This window comes from Ahaetulla prasina, chromosome 2 (assembly GCF_028640845.1).
Source record: "Ahaetulla prasina isolate Xishuangbanna chromosome 2, ASM2864084v1, whole genome shotgun sequence".
NCBI lineage: Eukaryota > Metazoa > Chordata > Lepidosauria > Squamata > Colubridae > Ahaetulla > Ahaetulla prasina.
The window spans coordinates 80,568,152-80,586,071 of record NC_080540.1 but is presented as its reverse complement, the minus strand read 5'-3'; the positions used below and the strand labels follow the sequence as shown (position 1 = coordinate 80,586,071).

Sequence of the window (17,920 nt, the reverse complement as noted above, 5' to 3'; positions counted from 1 at the left end):
GCCATAGCATAAGTGAAACTTTGCTGTTGGAACATATCAAACTTTTTGATAGTGTGCACTCAGAAGGAGCTATAAAAACTTATTCCAATAAAATATTCATTTATTAAATTTATATGCCAACCAGTCACTTTGCAAAGCAACTCTGGACCTTATGATAATTGCAGAACATCTTGTTTTTCCAAAGCTTATTTTAAAAGCACATTTTCAAAAAGAAAAGTTATTTTTATCCAACTGAAACTCTTTCAATTTAATGAAACTCTGCAATGAGTGAGTCAGGAATGAGTTAGGAAAATTTGAATAGTATGAAACTATCCATATCATACAGTGGCTTAGCAAACAGTCTGGATTCTTCCTTTCTGTGACATCCATGTTTCCACAAACTTTTCTCTGAAAAAAGTAAAGAAAGCTATTTGAAAAAATGGAGAAAAGTGGATTGTTCACATGATATCTCTCATCTCTGGTCATTTTCAGATAAGATGTTTAATGTAATTGTTGCTAAATAAAAAGTTTATTTCACGTTACGTAAGTGAAACTAAACGGCGCTATAGTGCGACCGCAAACAAGAGCCTTGTCCCAGAATAGCTCGCGCATCTCCCCCTGAACCAGTGGGCAGTTAGAAAATTTTACTACTAACAGAGATACAAAAGTGTTCATTTTAAAACCCTTCTGTATTAAAATATAAACCTGGCCCCAATATTTCTTTGCTGAGAGCAAGACCAGGATTGTGCTTCCAAATTTGGTGGATCCAGAAGAAACATGGCTTCCAGAATGCAATTTCAGGAGCGTCAACAATTAAAACGGTGGTTTGCAAACTCGGCAACTTTTAAGATGCATGGACTTCAATTCCTAGAATTCCCCAGTTAGCATTTCCAAGTTAAAAGTCCACAGGTATTAAAGTTGCCAAGTTTTGAAAATTCACTGAGTTAAATGGTGGACTGTAGAACATTACTGTGTGGGGGTGCGACAATCGCATCTGTTTTGATTGCAAAAACGTGACTCGCTTTAAGCCATGATTTTCCGTTTCGCGTCGTCTTGCCGAGGAAATAAAGCAATCTCCTCTCCCCTCCCCCCCCAGCCGTACAAAAAGAGCCTCCACGTGAAGGAAAACTCCTGACATTATTGGCTCTTCAGTAGATGCGCCCCGCAGCGATTGGCCGCTGCGTATCCTGTTCTTTGATTGGTTGAGCGGGTTGGCCGCGAGGTTTGAAACAGGTCGGAAAAGAAAATACAAGTGGCTCATCGAGCAGGCGGCGGCCGATCGGAGCAGAGCAGGAAGGTGGAACTGGAACTGAGAGCATCGGGTGAGACTCCCATTTGAACTACATCTCGTCGCTTATGCTGGAGGAAGGGTCCCAGGGTTGGGTGCTCCTTTCCAGCGCCCGATTTACGAGGAGCCGCGCGGCCTCTTGATTTCAGTAACGGTCTCCAGGTGGGATTCCCGGATTTTATTAAGCGCCTTCGGAATTAAAGGAGTGAGCGCGACTGACTAAATATTCCTACACCGACATAGACGCCTTAATTAAAAAAAGGTGTCTCGTTCACATGTTGCAGGCTAGGTAGTAAAATCCATAAGTTTGAGCCTATCTTTGATACTACAGGAGCCTGGTCTTGGATGAAGATCTGTTGTCTAGGAAAATAATTGCGCGTGTCTGGGGTATGTGAGCGTGCTAAATAATCTATTACATGCTGCAGTGAGGGGAAAGGGGAAAGCTGCTAATAGAGCTCAACCCTCTGTGGTGAAGCTCTCTTTTGTGAGGCCTGCCTGGACCTGCTGCTGGTTGGTATGCAGTGCAGCCATTTTCTTCCAGTAGTTCTATCTATTCTAAGCTGTGTTTAGAAATAGTCAAGAGCCTGCAGGAGAGCCTATGCTTCCTTTTGCTGCTCTTACAGGAAGAGCGCTTGGCTGTCATGGCCCAGGGAATTGCCTCCCCCGTTGGACTCTTTTCTGATGAAGAAGCTGGTATCTCGCCTGTCCTGGAATCCACTGTGGCAGAATGTGGAGTGCGGCGAGCGCTTTTGCCAGATTTCTCTGCCATCTCTGCAGATCAAGAGCAGGTAACATTAACGAGGACAGGAGATATGAAGAGGGGTTAGGGGCTGGGCTGGGGGGGAGTCGCCTCTCTACCAAATGCAGAAACAACTTAATTTTTATTGTTAGTCCCCTGGGATCAGGGCAAGAATTCCAAATTCAGCTCTGCTGGTCTGCTGCAAGATTATCAGGAATTTAATATTGCTGTAATAGATTTGTAGACTTCCAATTCTATTGGCATGCTTTCACAAAGTTTCAGGTTGATGAACCTGAATGGCATTGAGCCATTAGTAAAGCAGGCCAGGCTTTCCCATGTGGGAAGACCCGTGTTTTGCCCAATGCTCATTATTTCTTAGAACTGGCAACTTACTATGTAGCTTTCTTCAGAAAGTCAGCTCATACATTCATGTAACATGGGAAGAATAAGGAAGTACACCCTCCCCTTTCATCTGTCTTCTCACCAAACGTGATCTAAATAGAACTGATGTAACATGTTCCACAACTCTATTTAAACTTAGGGGTTTTTCCTTCAGTTTAGATTCAAAGTGGAGGAGAAGGCAGGGGGCTAGGGGTGGGCTAGCTTCTTGTGTTAGAGCCATACTCTATAAAGTAACAATGATGAGAACTCCATTGCATTTGATTTACGTGCATTTAATTAAAATGAAATCTGGTAAATATGGTTACATCCTCATGTAATTCTTGTAACAACTTGTGCCTTCAGTTATATTAAGCATTAGTTTGGGAGCAAGTCTTGCAGCAAATTTGTGGCTAAAGGCCTTTTCAAGCCCTGAACAGCTGAATTCCTTTTACAATGCATCCCTATTTTAAATCTAAAAAATTTAATACTCCCTAATTTCTTCTTGCTTCTGAACTATTTGCTGTCACCAGTTTACAATACAGGACTATAGTATCCTTGGGTTGCTGGGGAGGGGAGGAAGGGCTAGTGTTGTTGGCTTCTATTTTTAATATGGTAGAAAGTTAGTGTGTAAATCAGATTGATACTAATTCTGTTTTGCCATACTGGTAAGGAAATAACAAATAACCTGTAACTTCTATAGACTGTTTCCAGTGACAATGGAAAGGTGAAGGTGTATGCAAGAGTGCGCCCATTGAAGCCCATAGAAATCGAGAAGCAAGAGGATCAGGTGAGTACCTGAAACAGAGTAGGAGCCATCAGTTAGTATAGGAGAATTTGATAGGCCAATTTCTTTGCTTGCCTATCAAATACCACTCACTTGAAATTGGTTTGCAGAGTGTTATATGCAAAAGATCACAAAATACAGATGCTAGAATACAGGTAGTCCTCAACTTACAATTTAGTTCAAACAACAGCGCTGAAAAAAGTGACTTTGATAAATTGGCTGGATATAAATATTTAAAATTAAGAATGCCTGCTGAAAAGTGGTTTGCTGCAATGACTGATGGTTTTAGATACTGAATGCCAACTATACTTCTTAGGGCTGTGTCTGCATCGAGAATACTGATGCCCTTCTTCTCAAAGCCCCCAAAGATTCCTTTACAATGAGAAACACTGAGCGAGGAATTGGCCAGGCAGTGCACAAATTCACCTTCAACCAGGTATGTTTTTTTCATTTAATGGTGATGGTGCTCGTTCTTCTTGGATCTCTACTGAAACCAGTAGAGATTGTGGTGTTTGAAACTCTTTTGGCAGGACTCTTGCAAGGAAATTAGAGAACTCATGGAGAAGCAGGGATTAATTCCTAATAATTTGATGTAATTAATCATACACCTAGATCAGGGGTCTGCAAACTTGGCTCTTTTAAGACTTGTGAACTTCAACTCCCAGCAAAGCTGGCTGAGGAACTCTGGGAGTTGAAGTCCACAAAACTTAAAAGGGCCAAGTTTATTATTATAATAACAACAACAACAACAACAGAGTTGGAAGGGAGATTCTAGTTGGAAGAGATTCTAGTCCAATCTCTTGCCCAGGCAGGAAACCCTACACCATCTCAGACAGATGGTTTCCAACATTTTCTTAAAAATTTCCAGTGTTGGAGCATTCACAAGTTCTGCACGCAAGTTTGCAGACCGCTCATCTAGAGTAATCGTATTCTGTATGATGACATTAATCCTTAGTATTTGATATTCAGATCTTTGGACCAGAGGTAGGCCAGAAAGCATTCTTTGACGCAACAATGAAGGAAGTGGTGAAGGATGTCCTCAGTGGGCAGAACTGGCTTGTTTATACCTATGGAGTCACAAATTCAGGAAAGACTTATACAGTCCAAGGTAAGTAGTGCTTGGTGTATAATGTTCCAGATAAGCTCTGCTTAATAGAGGTCCTTTGTCTTGACTATTTGCTTCTTTGTCCTCGGCTTGCAGGAGATGGTACTAACAGAGGGATCCTGCCCCGTTCCCTAGCCATCATATTCAACAGCATTGGGACACAGTTGTACCAAGCCACAGACCTGAAACCTTTCCTATCAAACACAGTAAATTGGCTGGACAGCAAACAGAGTCATCAAGAGAAAACCAAGAAGCAGGCTCTGATCTACAGTGGGACAAAGGAGGTAAGTGCCTCACAGCCCTTAAGGACAAGGAAGAGGATGAGCTGGTCAAAATCCCTGCTATAATTCTTCCTTTTGGATTGGCAGGAGGTGCTCTATACTTCTTTGCACAAAAGTCACAGAACAAGATCCCAGTCACAAGCACCCGCAAGTGGCAGTATTGACAGTGGCATTGGTGGACTCTCCTCTGTTTGCCAGTCGACAAACCAGACAAACTGGAGCCAGCTGGAAGGTACGCACTGTCCTGCACCTTCGTTCTGGGGCAATTTTATTTTCCGTAGAATTGAAAAGCTAAGCACTATAGGCACCTCAAAATTAATAATAAAGTCTTCAGCAGTAAGAAATGCAGTAAAAAGACATTATGAAAAAATAGAATTCAAGGGAAGCATCTGAATCAGAAGAATACCCATAATCCTATTGTAAAACAGCCTTAACCAAAGGTGGGGGTCAGAATATGTTTAAATTACATTTCACAGAAAAGGACCGGGATTATGCAATCATTGGTTTTCCTGTAGTGCAGCTTAAACTGCCCCTTCAAATATCTTCTGCTTTAACAATTCCTGGACAATGAAACACTTTTTTTTTTTAAATCAAAATTTTTATTTTCCATAATAATTCCCACAATTTGACCAGTGTACAATACAATCACTTATCCAACAATCAATCCTATACTCAAATTATACTCAATCAGGGCTGCTCGACCGCCACTCCCTCCCTTAATCCTTTCTTCCCTTCTCATCCTTCTTCAACTTTCCCCACCATCTTCTCCTCGCTTTCCTACTTCCCCACCTCTTTCCCACTTCTCACTACCATCCTTTCTAACCCTCTATCTTCTCCTTCTTCTTCTCCTCCTATCCTTTCTTCTCCCTCCCTTCTTTCCTACCTACCCACCTACCTACCTACTTTCTTCCTTCTTTACTCCTCTTTCCTTCCCTTCCCTTCGGGAGTGTTTACCCAGCAGTCCCGACTTTACACCATTCCAACTTGTTTAATTCTACCATTATTCCTGTACAATGGCAATCAATCAATTTATAGTCTTTCCCTTCCCCCATTCCCCGAGACTTCCCAGAACAGAATACAGGGTATTGTAACTAACAAACATAATCTAAAATATAACATAAAACATATTCCATTTCACACCATCACACTATCAATTCCCTTCTTTCTTAAACTAATACATAGCAATTCCTAACTTCACTCAAAAACTAATTGATATTTTTTAATCTGATACTTATTTTGAATATAGTCAATCCACTTCCTCCATTCCAAAATATATTTTTCTTGTGTACAGTCTTTCAAATAGGCAGAAATTTTTGCCATTTCTGCTAAATTTGATACTTTACTAATCCATTCTCCAATTGTAGGTAAGTCTTCTTTCTTCCAATATTGTGCAATCAATAGTCTTGCAGCAGTTATTAAGTTCAAAATCAGTTTTGTCTCTATAACAGTGCAATCTGGAATTATTCCTAATAAAGAGAACTGTGGAACAAACTTGATCTTCTTTTTCAAAATGTTCTGCATAATCCACCATATTTTAATCCAAAAGGCTTTAACTTTTTTGCAAGTCCACCATATATGATAATAGGTAGCATCCTCACAATCACATCTCCAACATTTTGCTTTCACATTTGGATACATACATGAAAGTTTTTTAGGATCTAAATGCCATCTATAAAACATTTTATAAAAATTTTCTCTTAAATTTTGTGCTTGCGTGAATTTAACATTCCTCACCCAAATTTTTTCCCATGTTTCTAACATTATAGGTTGTTGAAAATTTTGTGCCCATTTTACCATACAATCTTTAACCAACTCCATTTCTGAATCAATTTCAACCAATACATTATATAATCTCTTTATATGCTGTTGACCTTGATCTTTTATTTGTTTTACCAAATTATCATCACTTTGCCTTATACCAATTTTCTGATCTATTTTCCATCTAGATTGCAATTGTCCATACTGGAACCATGTATAATTTCTCCCTTGACAATGAAACACCTTTTGTTGCTAACTGTGTAGGCTTTGTAAAGTAAAAGGGTATACAGGTAGTCTTCAATTTAAGACCACAATTGAGCCCAAAATTTATGTTTGTTAAGTGAATTTTGCCCCATTTTACGACCTTTCTTGCCACAGTTGAGAAGTAGATCACCGCAGTTAGTTAGTAACACAATTGTTAAGTGAATTTGGCTTCTCCATTGATTTTGCTTGTCAGAATGTTGCACAGGATTAGAGTTATGACCTTAGGACACTGCAAAGGTAAATGAATCAGATGCCAAGCATCTGAATTTTAATGACATTATGAGGATACTACAAAGGTCATAAACGTGAAAAATGGTCATATGTCACTTTTTTCAGTGCTGTTGTAACTTTGAACGGTCACTGAATGAACTATTGTAAGTCGACTACCTGAAATGTAAAATGAGGCTAAAACTTTCACCTGGCGCTCAGAAATATATGAGAAATTTAGTCTGAAAAGAAAGCATTGTTTTCTGCTTTGAGAGTAAGGAAATATTGGTGAATGTATGGAAGCTGGGATTATTAGGAACAATCACTATGCACTTGGGTTTACTTTCAGAAAGTCCATGTTAATTGGGTTTACTACGAATTGTTACAATCAATGATGACTTGTTTTGTTTTTACTGATAGAGACAGGACCTCACAAGATTGACCCAGATTGTGTTTCATTTGTGACACGAGAGGATGTGCAATTTTCTATCTGGGTCTCCTTCTTTGAGATCTACAATGAGCTGATTTATGACTTGCTGGAGACCCCTGCATCTGACCCAAACCGCAAGAGGCTCACACTGCGGCTCTGTGAGGATCATACTGGAAATACATACGTTAAAGGTACAACCCAGCCTTCTCACCCAGATTATAAATTGGACTAAACCTGTAGAACAATTAATCCATCTGATCAGTCATCTAATAAGCCATATTTTGAGTGGCTTGAAGCAGTGTTAGAAGACAAAATCTCCTTATTGAGGTGGGATGTTTTCTCTGGTGATTCCTAGATAAATGCGGAGTCTAATTCCTGCTATTTCAGTTCCCTGACTCATCTTTATTTTTGTAGACCTGAACTGGGTCAATGTGCAAAATGCTGAAGAGGCCTGGAAACTCTTAAAATTAGGCCGGAGAAATCAAAGTTTTGCCAGCACCCACATGAATGAGAATTCTAGCCGCAGGTCTGTCATATTCCTCACTTTGGTGGCAGAGGGTATGTTGGGATTCTGAATGATTAGTAAAGTATGTTTTCTGTACAAGAAAATTAATTTGCTCAGGTTTGGGAAATATGAGAATAAATGAGCTTAATCATTTGAACAGGGTTTTTTTTTTTCTTCTAAAAATGGTTCTTCTCTTGCTCTCTGTAGCCACAGCATCTTCTCCATCCGAATTCTACACCTTCAGGAAAGAAGCAGTAAAACGGTCTCAAAGATCAGCGAGTAAGGGGAAACTTTCTTACTGAAGGGAATGGGAACGACAGCTTTGTTTGGATAATATCCATAGGGCAAGCTGCCCTGTGTAGTTTTGACATGTGTTTGTCAGAATGACAACTTTGGATTGCTGTAAAATGTTCAGTCTTGTGTCTAACCTGAAATGAAAATGACTTTTCCCTCTGTAGCTGTATGGAGCAAGGCAACCTAAAATAGTAATAGCAATAGCACTTAGACTTCTATACCGCTTCACAGTGCTTTTACAGGCCTCTAAGTGGTTTTACAGAGTCAGCCTCTTGCCCTCAACAATTTGGGTCCTCATTTTACTGACCTCGGAAGGATGGGAGTCAACCTTGAACCTGCTGAGATCGGATCTGCCAAATTACACGCAGCCGGCAGTCCACAGAAGTAGCCTGCAGTACTGCATTCTAACCACTAGGCCACTGCGGCTCCTAAAGTAACCGAATTAAAGCGCAAAACTATGATTGGATCTTTTCATGGATTCTCATGCTGATTGCCAGAATTTCTGACCTCAAGTTAGAATCTGATTTGGGGGGGAGGGGAGGACTACACTGAAGGGAGAGAGAGGTGTGGGTGGGGGAGCCAGCATTAAACACTCCTCTTTCTCTTCCCCAGGCTGTCACTGTGTGACCTTGCTGGCTCAGAACGCTGCAAAGAACAGAGAACGGGGGACCGTATGAAAGAAGCCAATAACATCAATACCTCCTTGCACACGCTGGGGCGATGTCTCAGAATCTTGCGCCACAATCAGACCAAGTAAGTTAAAGGAATTACTACTTTTAGCATTCACTGATTGTCTGTAGCTTTGTCTGGCCCTTCTGGTTTTAAGTCCAGTCTGGTTGAAGACACTGATGAATGTGTGTGTATACGTGTTCTAGGTTAAGATGAGGACGATGATGCGTGTGGGTAGGCTTCACGTTTTGTATTAGCATTTCCAGAGCACAAATCCTCTTCTCTGTCTCTCTCTCTCTCTCTCTCTCTTTCAATAGGTTAAAGCAGAATGTGGTGCCTTTCCGGGATAGCAAACTAACCCGTGTATTCCAAGGCTTTTTCACAGGACGTGGGCAGTCTTGTATGATTGTCAATATCAACCCATGTGCTTCATCATATGATGAGACCCTCCATGTGGCTAAATTCTCTGCCATTGCCAGCCAGGTAAGAAAAGAAATATTGGAGTTCATTTGGGTAGTTTTTGAGTTCTTTACTGGATAGAAAACAGAAAGGATAGGATAGGATAGTTCACTGCAATATTATTAGCACTGTTAACTGTGACTACCTAGCCAATTACTAGTCTAATTACTAGGAAGTCCTTCCTCCTCCCTATGCTGTCAACACAGAAGTTACGGAGCAAGATTTTTTTTTTTCCCTGCAGTGATCATCAAATTCGGATGTTCTTTTCCATGGACTCTGCTTGCTCTGGAGAGCATGTGGGTCCCAATGGTTTCACCCATCACTCATGACAAGGACTTTGTCAAGCAAACAAATTATGCTTGAACAATTTATGCTGATCTTTGGGAGGCCAGTAATAAATTTTTAGCGACACCCTTATCAATTGCAAAGGTACAGCACTTCATCCTTTGCTTTCCAACCAGGGAGCAGTGGCAAGAAAAGTCTTCAATGTTGTACTGGCTAAAAGTCCTACTGTACGCCTTCTCTCATGCCATTAACCCCCTAGTGTTCTACTAAACTGTGGACTTGATAGTGAGAGATCTGAATTGCCCACTCCAGGGGGCGCTGAAGGACATTCCACTACATATACTACAACTTCTGTAATTCAGTTCTGAGCCCTGTCATTGCTGGAATTTCGTAAGGTTGCTATTTGGTTCTAGTCCTTTTCCTGTGGTTTGGGTAGCTTGTTGTGATCTGGTGCTTCCTTTGAATGTACTATTCTCCCCTTTATTTTTTCTACTGTGATCGGGTCTCTGAATAAATGAGACTGCTAATTGTGTGTGAGAGACTATATAAAAGAAGAAAAAGTTATTTATAACTGGTTTTTCCAATGGGTCTCTGGGTATTCCTACTGTCAGTCTTCTTTTGTATTGCTGTTGCATATAAGATTAGAGTTCTAGGACTGCTTTAGTGGTCTCAGGGGACTGAGGGAAAAGGGAGGAGCTGTCTTTCACATGCATATTACAGTGGCAGTTCCCAACAAAAATTTCCTGCTTTGGAAGATTTTCAATGTGGGCCAATGTGGAGGCACACAATCTCTGTGCATATAGAAGATGATCACCCGAAGAGCCACAGTTTCAAGCATTAAAGAATTATGCAGATGCTTCCTCCTGAAGGTAAACATCAGGGCCACTTTGTCCTGGAAGCCTTTTTCAAAAACATAAACAGTATATTCTGCTCACAGTAGTCCTGGCATAAGGTGGAAGGAAATGAGTGCCATTGTTTTTTTTAACTGTTGATAGTATAATTTGGTCACTTACAGCTTATCCAGGTTCCTACAAAGGTGGGGCTTTTGCCTATCCATTCACTCATCAAGGAACACAGCATTCAAACTAGTAATGCCTCTGTGTCTGCTTTGGATGAAGAAACAGAATCTGTTGAAGACAGCGAAGATGAAATAGATGTGGCTGTATATGATAAGGAGGTAAGAGGTTGGTCTTTCCTTATTTACTGGATGGAGAAATTTTTAGAGCTACTCAATTTGAACATCTCTGGGGCTTTAGAATCCTTCAACTTTTCAGCATTTGATTTAAGCATTGATCGCTACCTTTAAATCAGGTGGTTGGGGGTGTGATGCATTCTGATGACTGCCCCACTGAACCTAAATCACCATGTTCTTTGTAATTTCCCCATCTCAAAATCCAGGATCTTGTGCATATAGTTGAAGCTGTGCAACAGCTTCTGCTGAAGGAACGTCGGGAGAAGCTTCAGCTGGAGATGCATCTCCGCAATGAAATCTGCAATGAGATGATGGCACACCTACAACAGAGAGATCAGTGGAACAGGTACTGTTGCTTTTGGAGCTACCTGTACTTTCTAGGAAACCTCTGTCATTGATCCTTGGCTTTCTGTCCACCCATCTTACAGTGTCATCTTCCTTTTTCCTTCTTCAATGTCTACTGTAGTGACCATATGGATTCTCAAAAGGAGGTGTTAGAGGAGCTTTATGAAGACAAACTGAATAATCTGAAGACGTTACTGACAGACTACTATCTGGAGGAAATTGAGGTAGGAAAAAGAGATAGACTATGTACTGGGATTTTCTGGAGACAGGGACTATATATCATCCGCCACAAACAAAGAAGTGGCAGTTTAGAGTAGAAATGTCCTTTAAACTTTAGTATATTTGTAGTGTGGTGTGGAGAGACCTACCAAGACACCTTCTTGCAATTGACGCCTGCCTGCCTGCCTGCCTCCTTCCATTCTGACTCCAAAGCTGCTTGTGGGCATTAAAATTGTCTACATTGTGGTGGGCTTGTGCTCACCAAAGATGCTCCAAAACTGATGTTCTTTTAAGAGTTGGTTGCTATTTGATTATTTCCTGCTGGGTTAGGTTAGGAACCTGCTGGTAAGATAGCCTTGAGCTGCTTGACAACTTGGCAATTTTACAATCCCAGTCAATAAATAAAATGCTGACTATTGCTTACAACAAAGAAAGCAGATATATGATTCTATGATTCTCTAATGTAAATTCTTTGCTGGTGGAAGATTCTTACAAGTCTGATAATTTGCCTTGATCTTGGAGAGCAATCATTTGGGAGGAGGGCTCAACTGGGAAATCAGTCTCTGTTAAACACAAGAGAGCAAGGGCTAATCACCTTTGAGATTTATCTAGCCTTTCCCAGCGAAAGCTACCAGAATAGGGAGATTCCCGCACAATACACATAGAAGAATAAGCTAACGTGTTTGAACTCTACAAGTATGGGTCTGGTTGTTTGTGCCTGATACTTAAGACTGACACATTTTTATAGGAACCTTCAGGGAGGTACCTCCTTGGTTCCACAGCTCCTTTCCCTCCATTTCCTTAGTTAAAGCATCTTATTTCTTTTTCTTCAGAATCGGGATGACAAGATCAAAGAGCTGGAAGGTGCCTTGCAGGAGGCAAAACGAAAAAATGCCAAACCAGTCAAGAGACAAGATATGGAAGAAACTTGTCGTAGATCCACACGAATCACATCTGTGCAGCAAGAATTGCAGGAGTTGAAATATACACTAGAGAAGTGCCAGGCAGAGCTGAGTGCATCTACCAAAGGTGAGGCCATCTTCTTGTCATTTCACATGAGATCAGACCGTATATCTGGAGTAAGGCAAACTGTCTTAATTATTGGAGTGTTGTGAACATTGATATACATCTGCCCAATGTTAAGTTATCCCCTGACCTCTGTTACCTAGTTCTCTTAATTATGTCCTGTGACACTAATGGCTTTCCTTTGAGTAAGAAGCCCATCACCACATAGGTATATGATAGCTTTAAAAACAGAAATAATTATTTTTCTCTTTCCAAATTTTTTTTATTTTTCTATAATATTTCCAACAATTTAATCAGTGTACAATACATTCAATTATCCAACATTTATTCCTTCCCATAAATTATGCTCAATCGGGCCTGCCCAGTCTCCACTCCCTTCCTTAAACCTTTCTACCCTTCTCTACCTTCTTTTACTTTCTCCACCTTTATTTATTTTATTTATTTATTAATCAAACTTATATACCGCACCATCTCCCGTAGGACTCAGGGCGGTTCACAGGCATATTAAAACAATATAATAAATAAGCATTAAAACCCAGTTAAAACTAAATATTATCATGGCCTGATCACTAAAACACTAAAACCAATAAAAACCCCATTAAAATTTGCTAAAACATTTTATCTTAGGCTAGTCCAGCGCACTGAAATAATAGAGTCTTCAGTTCACGTCTGAAGGTCCGGAGGTCGGGGAGTTGTCGTAATCCTGGAGGAAGCTCGTTCCACAGGGCTGGTGCCGCCACAGAGAAGGCCCTCCCCCTGGGGGCCGCCAACCTACATTGTTTGGTCAACGGCACCCTGAGGAGGCCCACTCTGTGGGAGCGCACAGGTCGTTGGGAGGCAATCGGCGGCAGAAGGCGGTCTCGAAGGTATCCCGGTCCTAAGCCATGGAGCGCTTTAAAGGTGGTAACCAAGACCTTGAATTGCACCCGGAAGACTACCGGTAGCCAGTGTAGGCCGCGCAGAATGGGTGTTATATGGGAGCAACGCGGTGCTCCCTCTATCACCCGCGCGGCCGCATTCTGGACTAACTGGAGCCTCCGGGTGCTCTTCAAGGGGAGCCCCATGTAGAGAGCATTGCAATAGTCCAGGCGGGAAGTGACGAGGGCGTGAGTGACTGTGCGTAAGGCGTCCCGGTCAAGGAAGGCGCAACTGGCGGATCAGGTGGACCTGATAAAGCTCCCCTGGCGGCGGCTGTCAAATGATTCTCTAAGGACAGCCGATCGTCCAGGAGGACGCCTAAGTTGCGCACTCCTCCCTGGGGTCAGTACTTCCTCCCCACAGTCAGCGATGGTGTAAGCTGACTGTACCGGGACGCCGGTACCCACAGCCACTCTGTCTTGGAAGGGTTGAGTCGGAGCCTGTTCCTCCCCATCCAGACCCGCACGGCCTCAAGACGGCTTCATTGGGGTGGTTCGGGGTGGAAATGTACAGCTGCGTATCATCAGCGTACAGATGATAATCCACCCCGAACCACGGATAACCTCGCCCAGCGGCTTCATGTAGATGTTGAACAGGAGAGGCGAGAGAACAGACCCCTGAGGCATCCCACAAGTGAGGCGCCTCGGGGTCGATCTCTGCCCCCCTGCCAACACCGTCTGCGAGCGGTCAGAGAGATAGGAGGAGAACCACCGATAAACGGTGCCTCCCACCCCCAATCCCTCCAACCGGTGCAGCAGGATACCATGGTCGATGTTATCGAAAGCCGCTGAGAGGTCTAATAGGACCAAGGCAGAGGAACAACCCCTATCCCTGGCCCTCCAGAGATCATCAACCAACGCAACCAAAGCCATCTCAGTGCTGTATCCGGACTGGAACGGGTCTAGATAGACAGTTTCATCCAGGTGCCGGGGAAATTGACATGCCACCACAGTCTCTACAACCTTCGCCACGAAGCGAAGGTTGGAGACCGGACGATAATTACCTAAGACAGCTGGGTCCAGGGAAGGCTTCTTGAGGAGGGGCCTCACCACCACCTCTTTCAAGATATATATTCTTTATTATATATGGTGAACCTGTAAAAAAGTTAAAGCTTTTTGGATTAAAATATGGTGGATCATGCAGAACATCTTGAAAAAGAAGATTAAGTTTACTCCACAATTTTTTTTATTAGGAATAATTTCAGACTACAGTTATAGAGACTAAATTGATTTTGAACCTAATAACTGCTGCGAGATTATTGATTGCACAATATTGGAAGAAAGAAGACTTACCTACCTACAATTGGAGAATGGACTAGTAAAGTATCTAATTTAGCAGAAATGGCAAAAATTTCTGCCTACTTGAAAGACTATACACAACAAAAATATATTTTGGAATGGAGAAAGTGGATTGATTACATTCAAAATAAGTATCAGAGAAATAATTATTTTTAATCATCACTTCTAATCTCCTCCTTACGTCATTTCAGTGAGTCTGCTTTATTTTGTGGAAAAGAACCAAGAGAGATTAGATATTTCTCAGGGAATATCTCTATCTTTCACAGCTTGCTCTTGGTTTGGAAGCCACCATGTACATTAGCAATTCATTTGCTAGGCTTAATTTCTTCTTGCACTTGGCCCTGTTTTCCTACAGAACTGCTTAAATATCGAAAAATGTTGGAGCCTCCACCTTCGGCAAGGCCCATTGCTGCTGATTTAGACCGGAAACTAGGAGAAAGTCAAAAGGTAACTTTAACAGAGGAAGTAAGAGCTTTCTAAAGGAAATTATATTTTCTTTTCTTTTGGATGTTGCTGACCAAGGTAGTCCTTGAGTTACAACAGTACCTGAAAGTGGGATGGCTGTCATTAAGTGATGCAGTAATAAAATGAAATGTCATGTGACCACATCACTTACCAATAGCAATCCCGGCAGTCCAGGCTGCCATCATAACCCCAGGACAGTATGAGTTGTTAAGTGGGTAGAGGCAGGAGTCCCGGGCAAGGAATGTGAAGGAATGTGTGGATGTGATTTGGTTGGGCACTGTGGGAAGGCCAAGGGCAGGCCCTGCAGGCAAGTATGGGCTTTCTGGGATCGTGTTCTGTGTAGTGGAACTCCTCGGGAGAAAAAGTAGTGGGAGCGATTTACAAGAGTGACTTGTGACCTTCCCTTCTGGCTTCCCCATTGACTTCTATTCTGGGAAGCCACAGGGAAGGTTGCAAATGACTGCAGCTCACAGTGACATTGAAGTCACAAACTGGATGCCTGAGTGACTGTGATGGCATCCACAGAGTTTTGTGGACCAATTGTAAACCCCTTTTGTTCAGTTTTGCTACTGTAATTTTAAATGATCGCTGAATGATTGGTCCTACCTCAAGGACTTCCTGTATTCTTTCTAGCTCCTCTTCTCCGCTGGTGGCCTTGCCCTTTATGAACAAAGTTTTCTGCTCTCGCCTTTCTCTGTTTGGTTATGTGACTCTTCTTTGCTCTCTCAGAATGTGAGGATGCTACGTTCAGAGCTGATGAATCTTGGAGAGCTGTTCCAGTCAGCCGAAAGAGCGTGTTGTCACCACACAAGTGCTGGGAAACTCCGCGAAGCCCTCAATAAGTGTGACAGTATCCTGGTCAAGCAGGTATGGAAAGGCCTGCTGAATCTAGCTGCTCTGTGAGGCTCTTTTTTTCTATTACACTTTTGAATAGGTTTTTATAGGCTGCTTTTATCCTTTGCTGAAAACCTTATAGCATAAACAAATTGTAAAATGGAATCCCTCAGTATAACGAAAATGTAAAACGCTGAAGCAGAGGCAGCAGCCCAATAAATTTTCTTTTAATTGGGCGCTGGGGGCTGGGGAATGCTTTTACCAAGTACAGTACTAAAACAAAAAATTCCTTGAGAAGACAGGACTGCCACAAGCCCTTATTTATTTGCTACTCAATGCATTTTGGCATGAAAATATTGTCCCAGTACTCAACTTTCTGTTTGGTACTCAACACATCGCTATAAGAAGAGGGTGAGAGCTTTGGGGAATAGACAGGAAGTCAGCCATACTGGGAAGGTTGCTGCAAAAGGAGGGCGGATAGAAAATTCTTCCCCCGAGTCTTTTTTAGCAAGTATTAAAAAGGATTCATCCTTTTTAGTACCTGCTGCACCTCCCAGAAACAATTAACACCGAGTACCAAGATATCACAGTTTAACACTTCGCATTCCAAACCTAAAATCAATCAACAGATCTTATGGAGATGAGGCTGTTTATTCATGCAGTTTGAGCAGGTCTCTGGCTGATCAAAATGGTGCTAGTTAGCCTGGAAGAGCCACAGATTAGGGTGTCACTTTATAGAGCTAGGAGGATTGGCAGGACCACTGGTCTGGATAAATCACCATCACCATCTTTTGGCTGGATGTTCTTTCTAGGACCAGACCTTGGCTGAACTTCAGAATAACATGATACTGGTGCAGCTGGATATGCGGAGGAAAGCTGCCTGTATTGCAGAACAATATCAGACTGTGCAGAAGCTCCAGACCGCAGCAAACGTGGTGACAGTGTTGGCGGCATCGGCTTCTATGAAAAAACACTTCTGTGCAAATAATGAAAACTTGCAGCCTAAGAGTCAGCCTCCCATCAAGAAGCCATTCTTGCACAACCTCCTCACTCGCACAGTGGCTCAGCCTGCAGCGATGGAGAGCCCTTATACTCGCATCTTACGTGCCCGAGGAACTCCAGAGTTGAAACCAATGACCTTTGGCAAAAAATACTGAATGCTTTGAACCCAGGTCTTGTCAAGCAGGGCAGCCAATTAGTGCCTTTACCATCAGTGAGTTGGCTCCATGTACAGGAAAGCTTTTAAGAGTTTAAAAGAGGATTGCAACCAAGTGCCTTAAACAGGTCGGCCTCAAGTACAATTACCTTTGGATCCAATCAATGCATATGAATTATTTTATAGTTAGTGAGATACGGCCTGAGTTTTTTTCTAACACCTTTGGCTTCCCAAAGATGATTACTATGCATGTCTTTTCTTCCAGGCCAACTGCTATTCCAGTGGTTATGTAAACTACATTTATGTTATGTCGGTTTTATTTTTGTTAAAAAAATGTTATACAGCATGCAGAACCACATATATTTTTACCTATGTTAAATAGATAATAAATGCATTGTTTTCACTTTGTTATAGAATTGTGTAGATTGGATTCGATACAATTGAGGTATTTAAAAATATTGGCCAGACAGAGTTTCTTCTAGAGGAATTGGGGGAGGTGGGGGAATCTTGCAAAATATTCTTACAATTTATATCTTCTATCTAAGGTGGTTAACAAGGCCATCCCCAGCTAAAACCCAATTCAAATGTGGTCAGAGGGACCACAACTTTTCTTTCAACTATTGAAAGGAAAACACTGGCTTCTTTCCTAAAAGCTGGAGTGAGTGAAGCCTCATCACATCTCCCAGAGATTTGTCTCCTTTAATTTGGGAGTAACATAGGAGGCCTTTTCCCATTTACTTGGCAAATGGTCCTCAGAAAGTGAGGGCATTTTTAGGAAATCCTCTTCTATCAACATTAATGTCAACATTAGGCAGTGTTATATGCTCCTATAGATTTATAGCAGACCACTTTTACCCAGTTTTGATAAAAGCAGTTCCAGGCTTTGGCAACAGCTAGCGTGACAATGTATTACAACTCACAAATTATGCTAACCAGAAGTGCAAGCTATTCTGTGTGATCTTGGGATGTTTCTCAGGGGACTATCCTATATTTGAAAGGTCTTTTTTTGTGTGGTAGCTATTGTCCTGTACCTGTCAAT

The 17,920-nt window shown here is 41.9% G+C and overlaps 1 protein-coding gene across 3 annotated transcripts; it reads left to right on the top strand.

The window, feature by feature from the left end:
* Positions 1–798: 798 nt before the first annotated feature.
* Positions 799–17,470, top strand: KIF20A (kinesin family member 20A). 3 transcript variants are annotated; one of them, XM_058173340.1, is made up of 19 exons: positions 799–1,301; positions 1,891–2,055; positions 3,088–3,174; positions 3,488–3,607; positions 4,141–4,279; positions 4,373–4,560; positions 4,645–4,789; positions 7,207–7,407; positions 7,631–7,742; positions 7,929–8,000; positions 8,628–8,768; positions 8,999–9,167; positions 10,444–10,605; positions 10,827–10,966; positions 11,087–11,189; positions 12,018–12,213; positions 14,782–14,873; positions 15,621–15,758; positions 16,538–17,470. In XM_058173340.1, exons 2-19 carry the CDS (start codon positions 1,909–1,911, stop codon positions 16,880–16,882), a joined length of 2,697 nt encoding a protein of 898 aa, XP_058029323.1. In that variant the 5' UTR covers positions 799–1,301; positions 1,891–1,908; the 3' UTR covers positions 16,883–17,470. The 3 variants fall into 3 exon arrangements, with proteins under 3 accessions (XP_058029323.1, XP_058029325.1, XP_058029324.1); XM_058173342.1 differs by having other exon boundaries at positions 801–1,301; positions 9,002–9,167; positions 16,538–17,469; XM_058173341.1 differs by lacking the exon at positions 799–1,301 and adding an exon at positions 1,311–1,429.
* Positions 17,471–17,920: the final 450 nt, after the last annotated feature.

What these genes read in the sequence shown, in the direction of transcription:
- KIF20A (XM_058173340.1), top strand. Translation starts at nt 1,909, where the DNA reads ATGGCCCAGGGAATTGCCTCCCCCGTTGGACTCTTTTCTGATGAAGAA. An exon ending in TCTACAGTGGGACAAAGGAG is followed by an intron (nt 4,561 to 4,644) that starts GTAAGTGCCTCA and finishes TTGGATTGGCAG; the next exon opens with GAGGTGCTCTATACTTCTTT. An exon ending in ACGGTCTCAAAGATCAGCGA is followed by an intron (nt 8,001 to 8,627) that starts GTAAGGGGAAAC and finishes TCTCTTCCCCAG; the next exon opens with GCTGTCACTGTGTGACCTTG.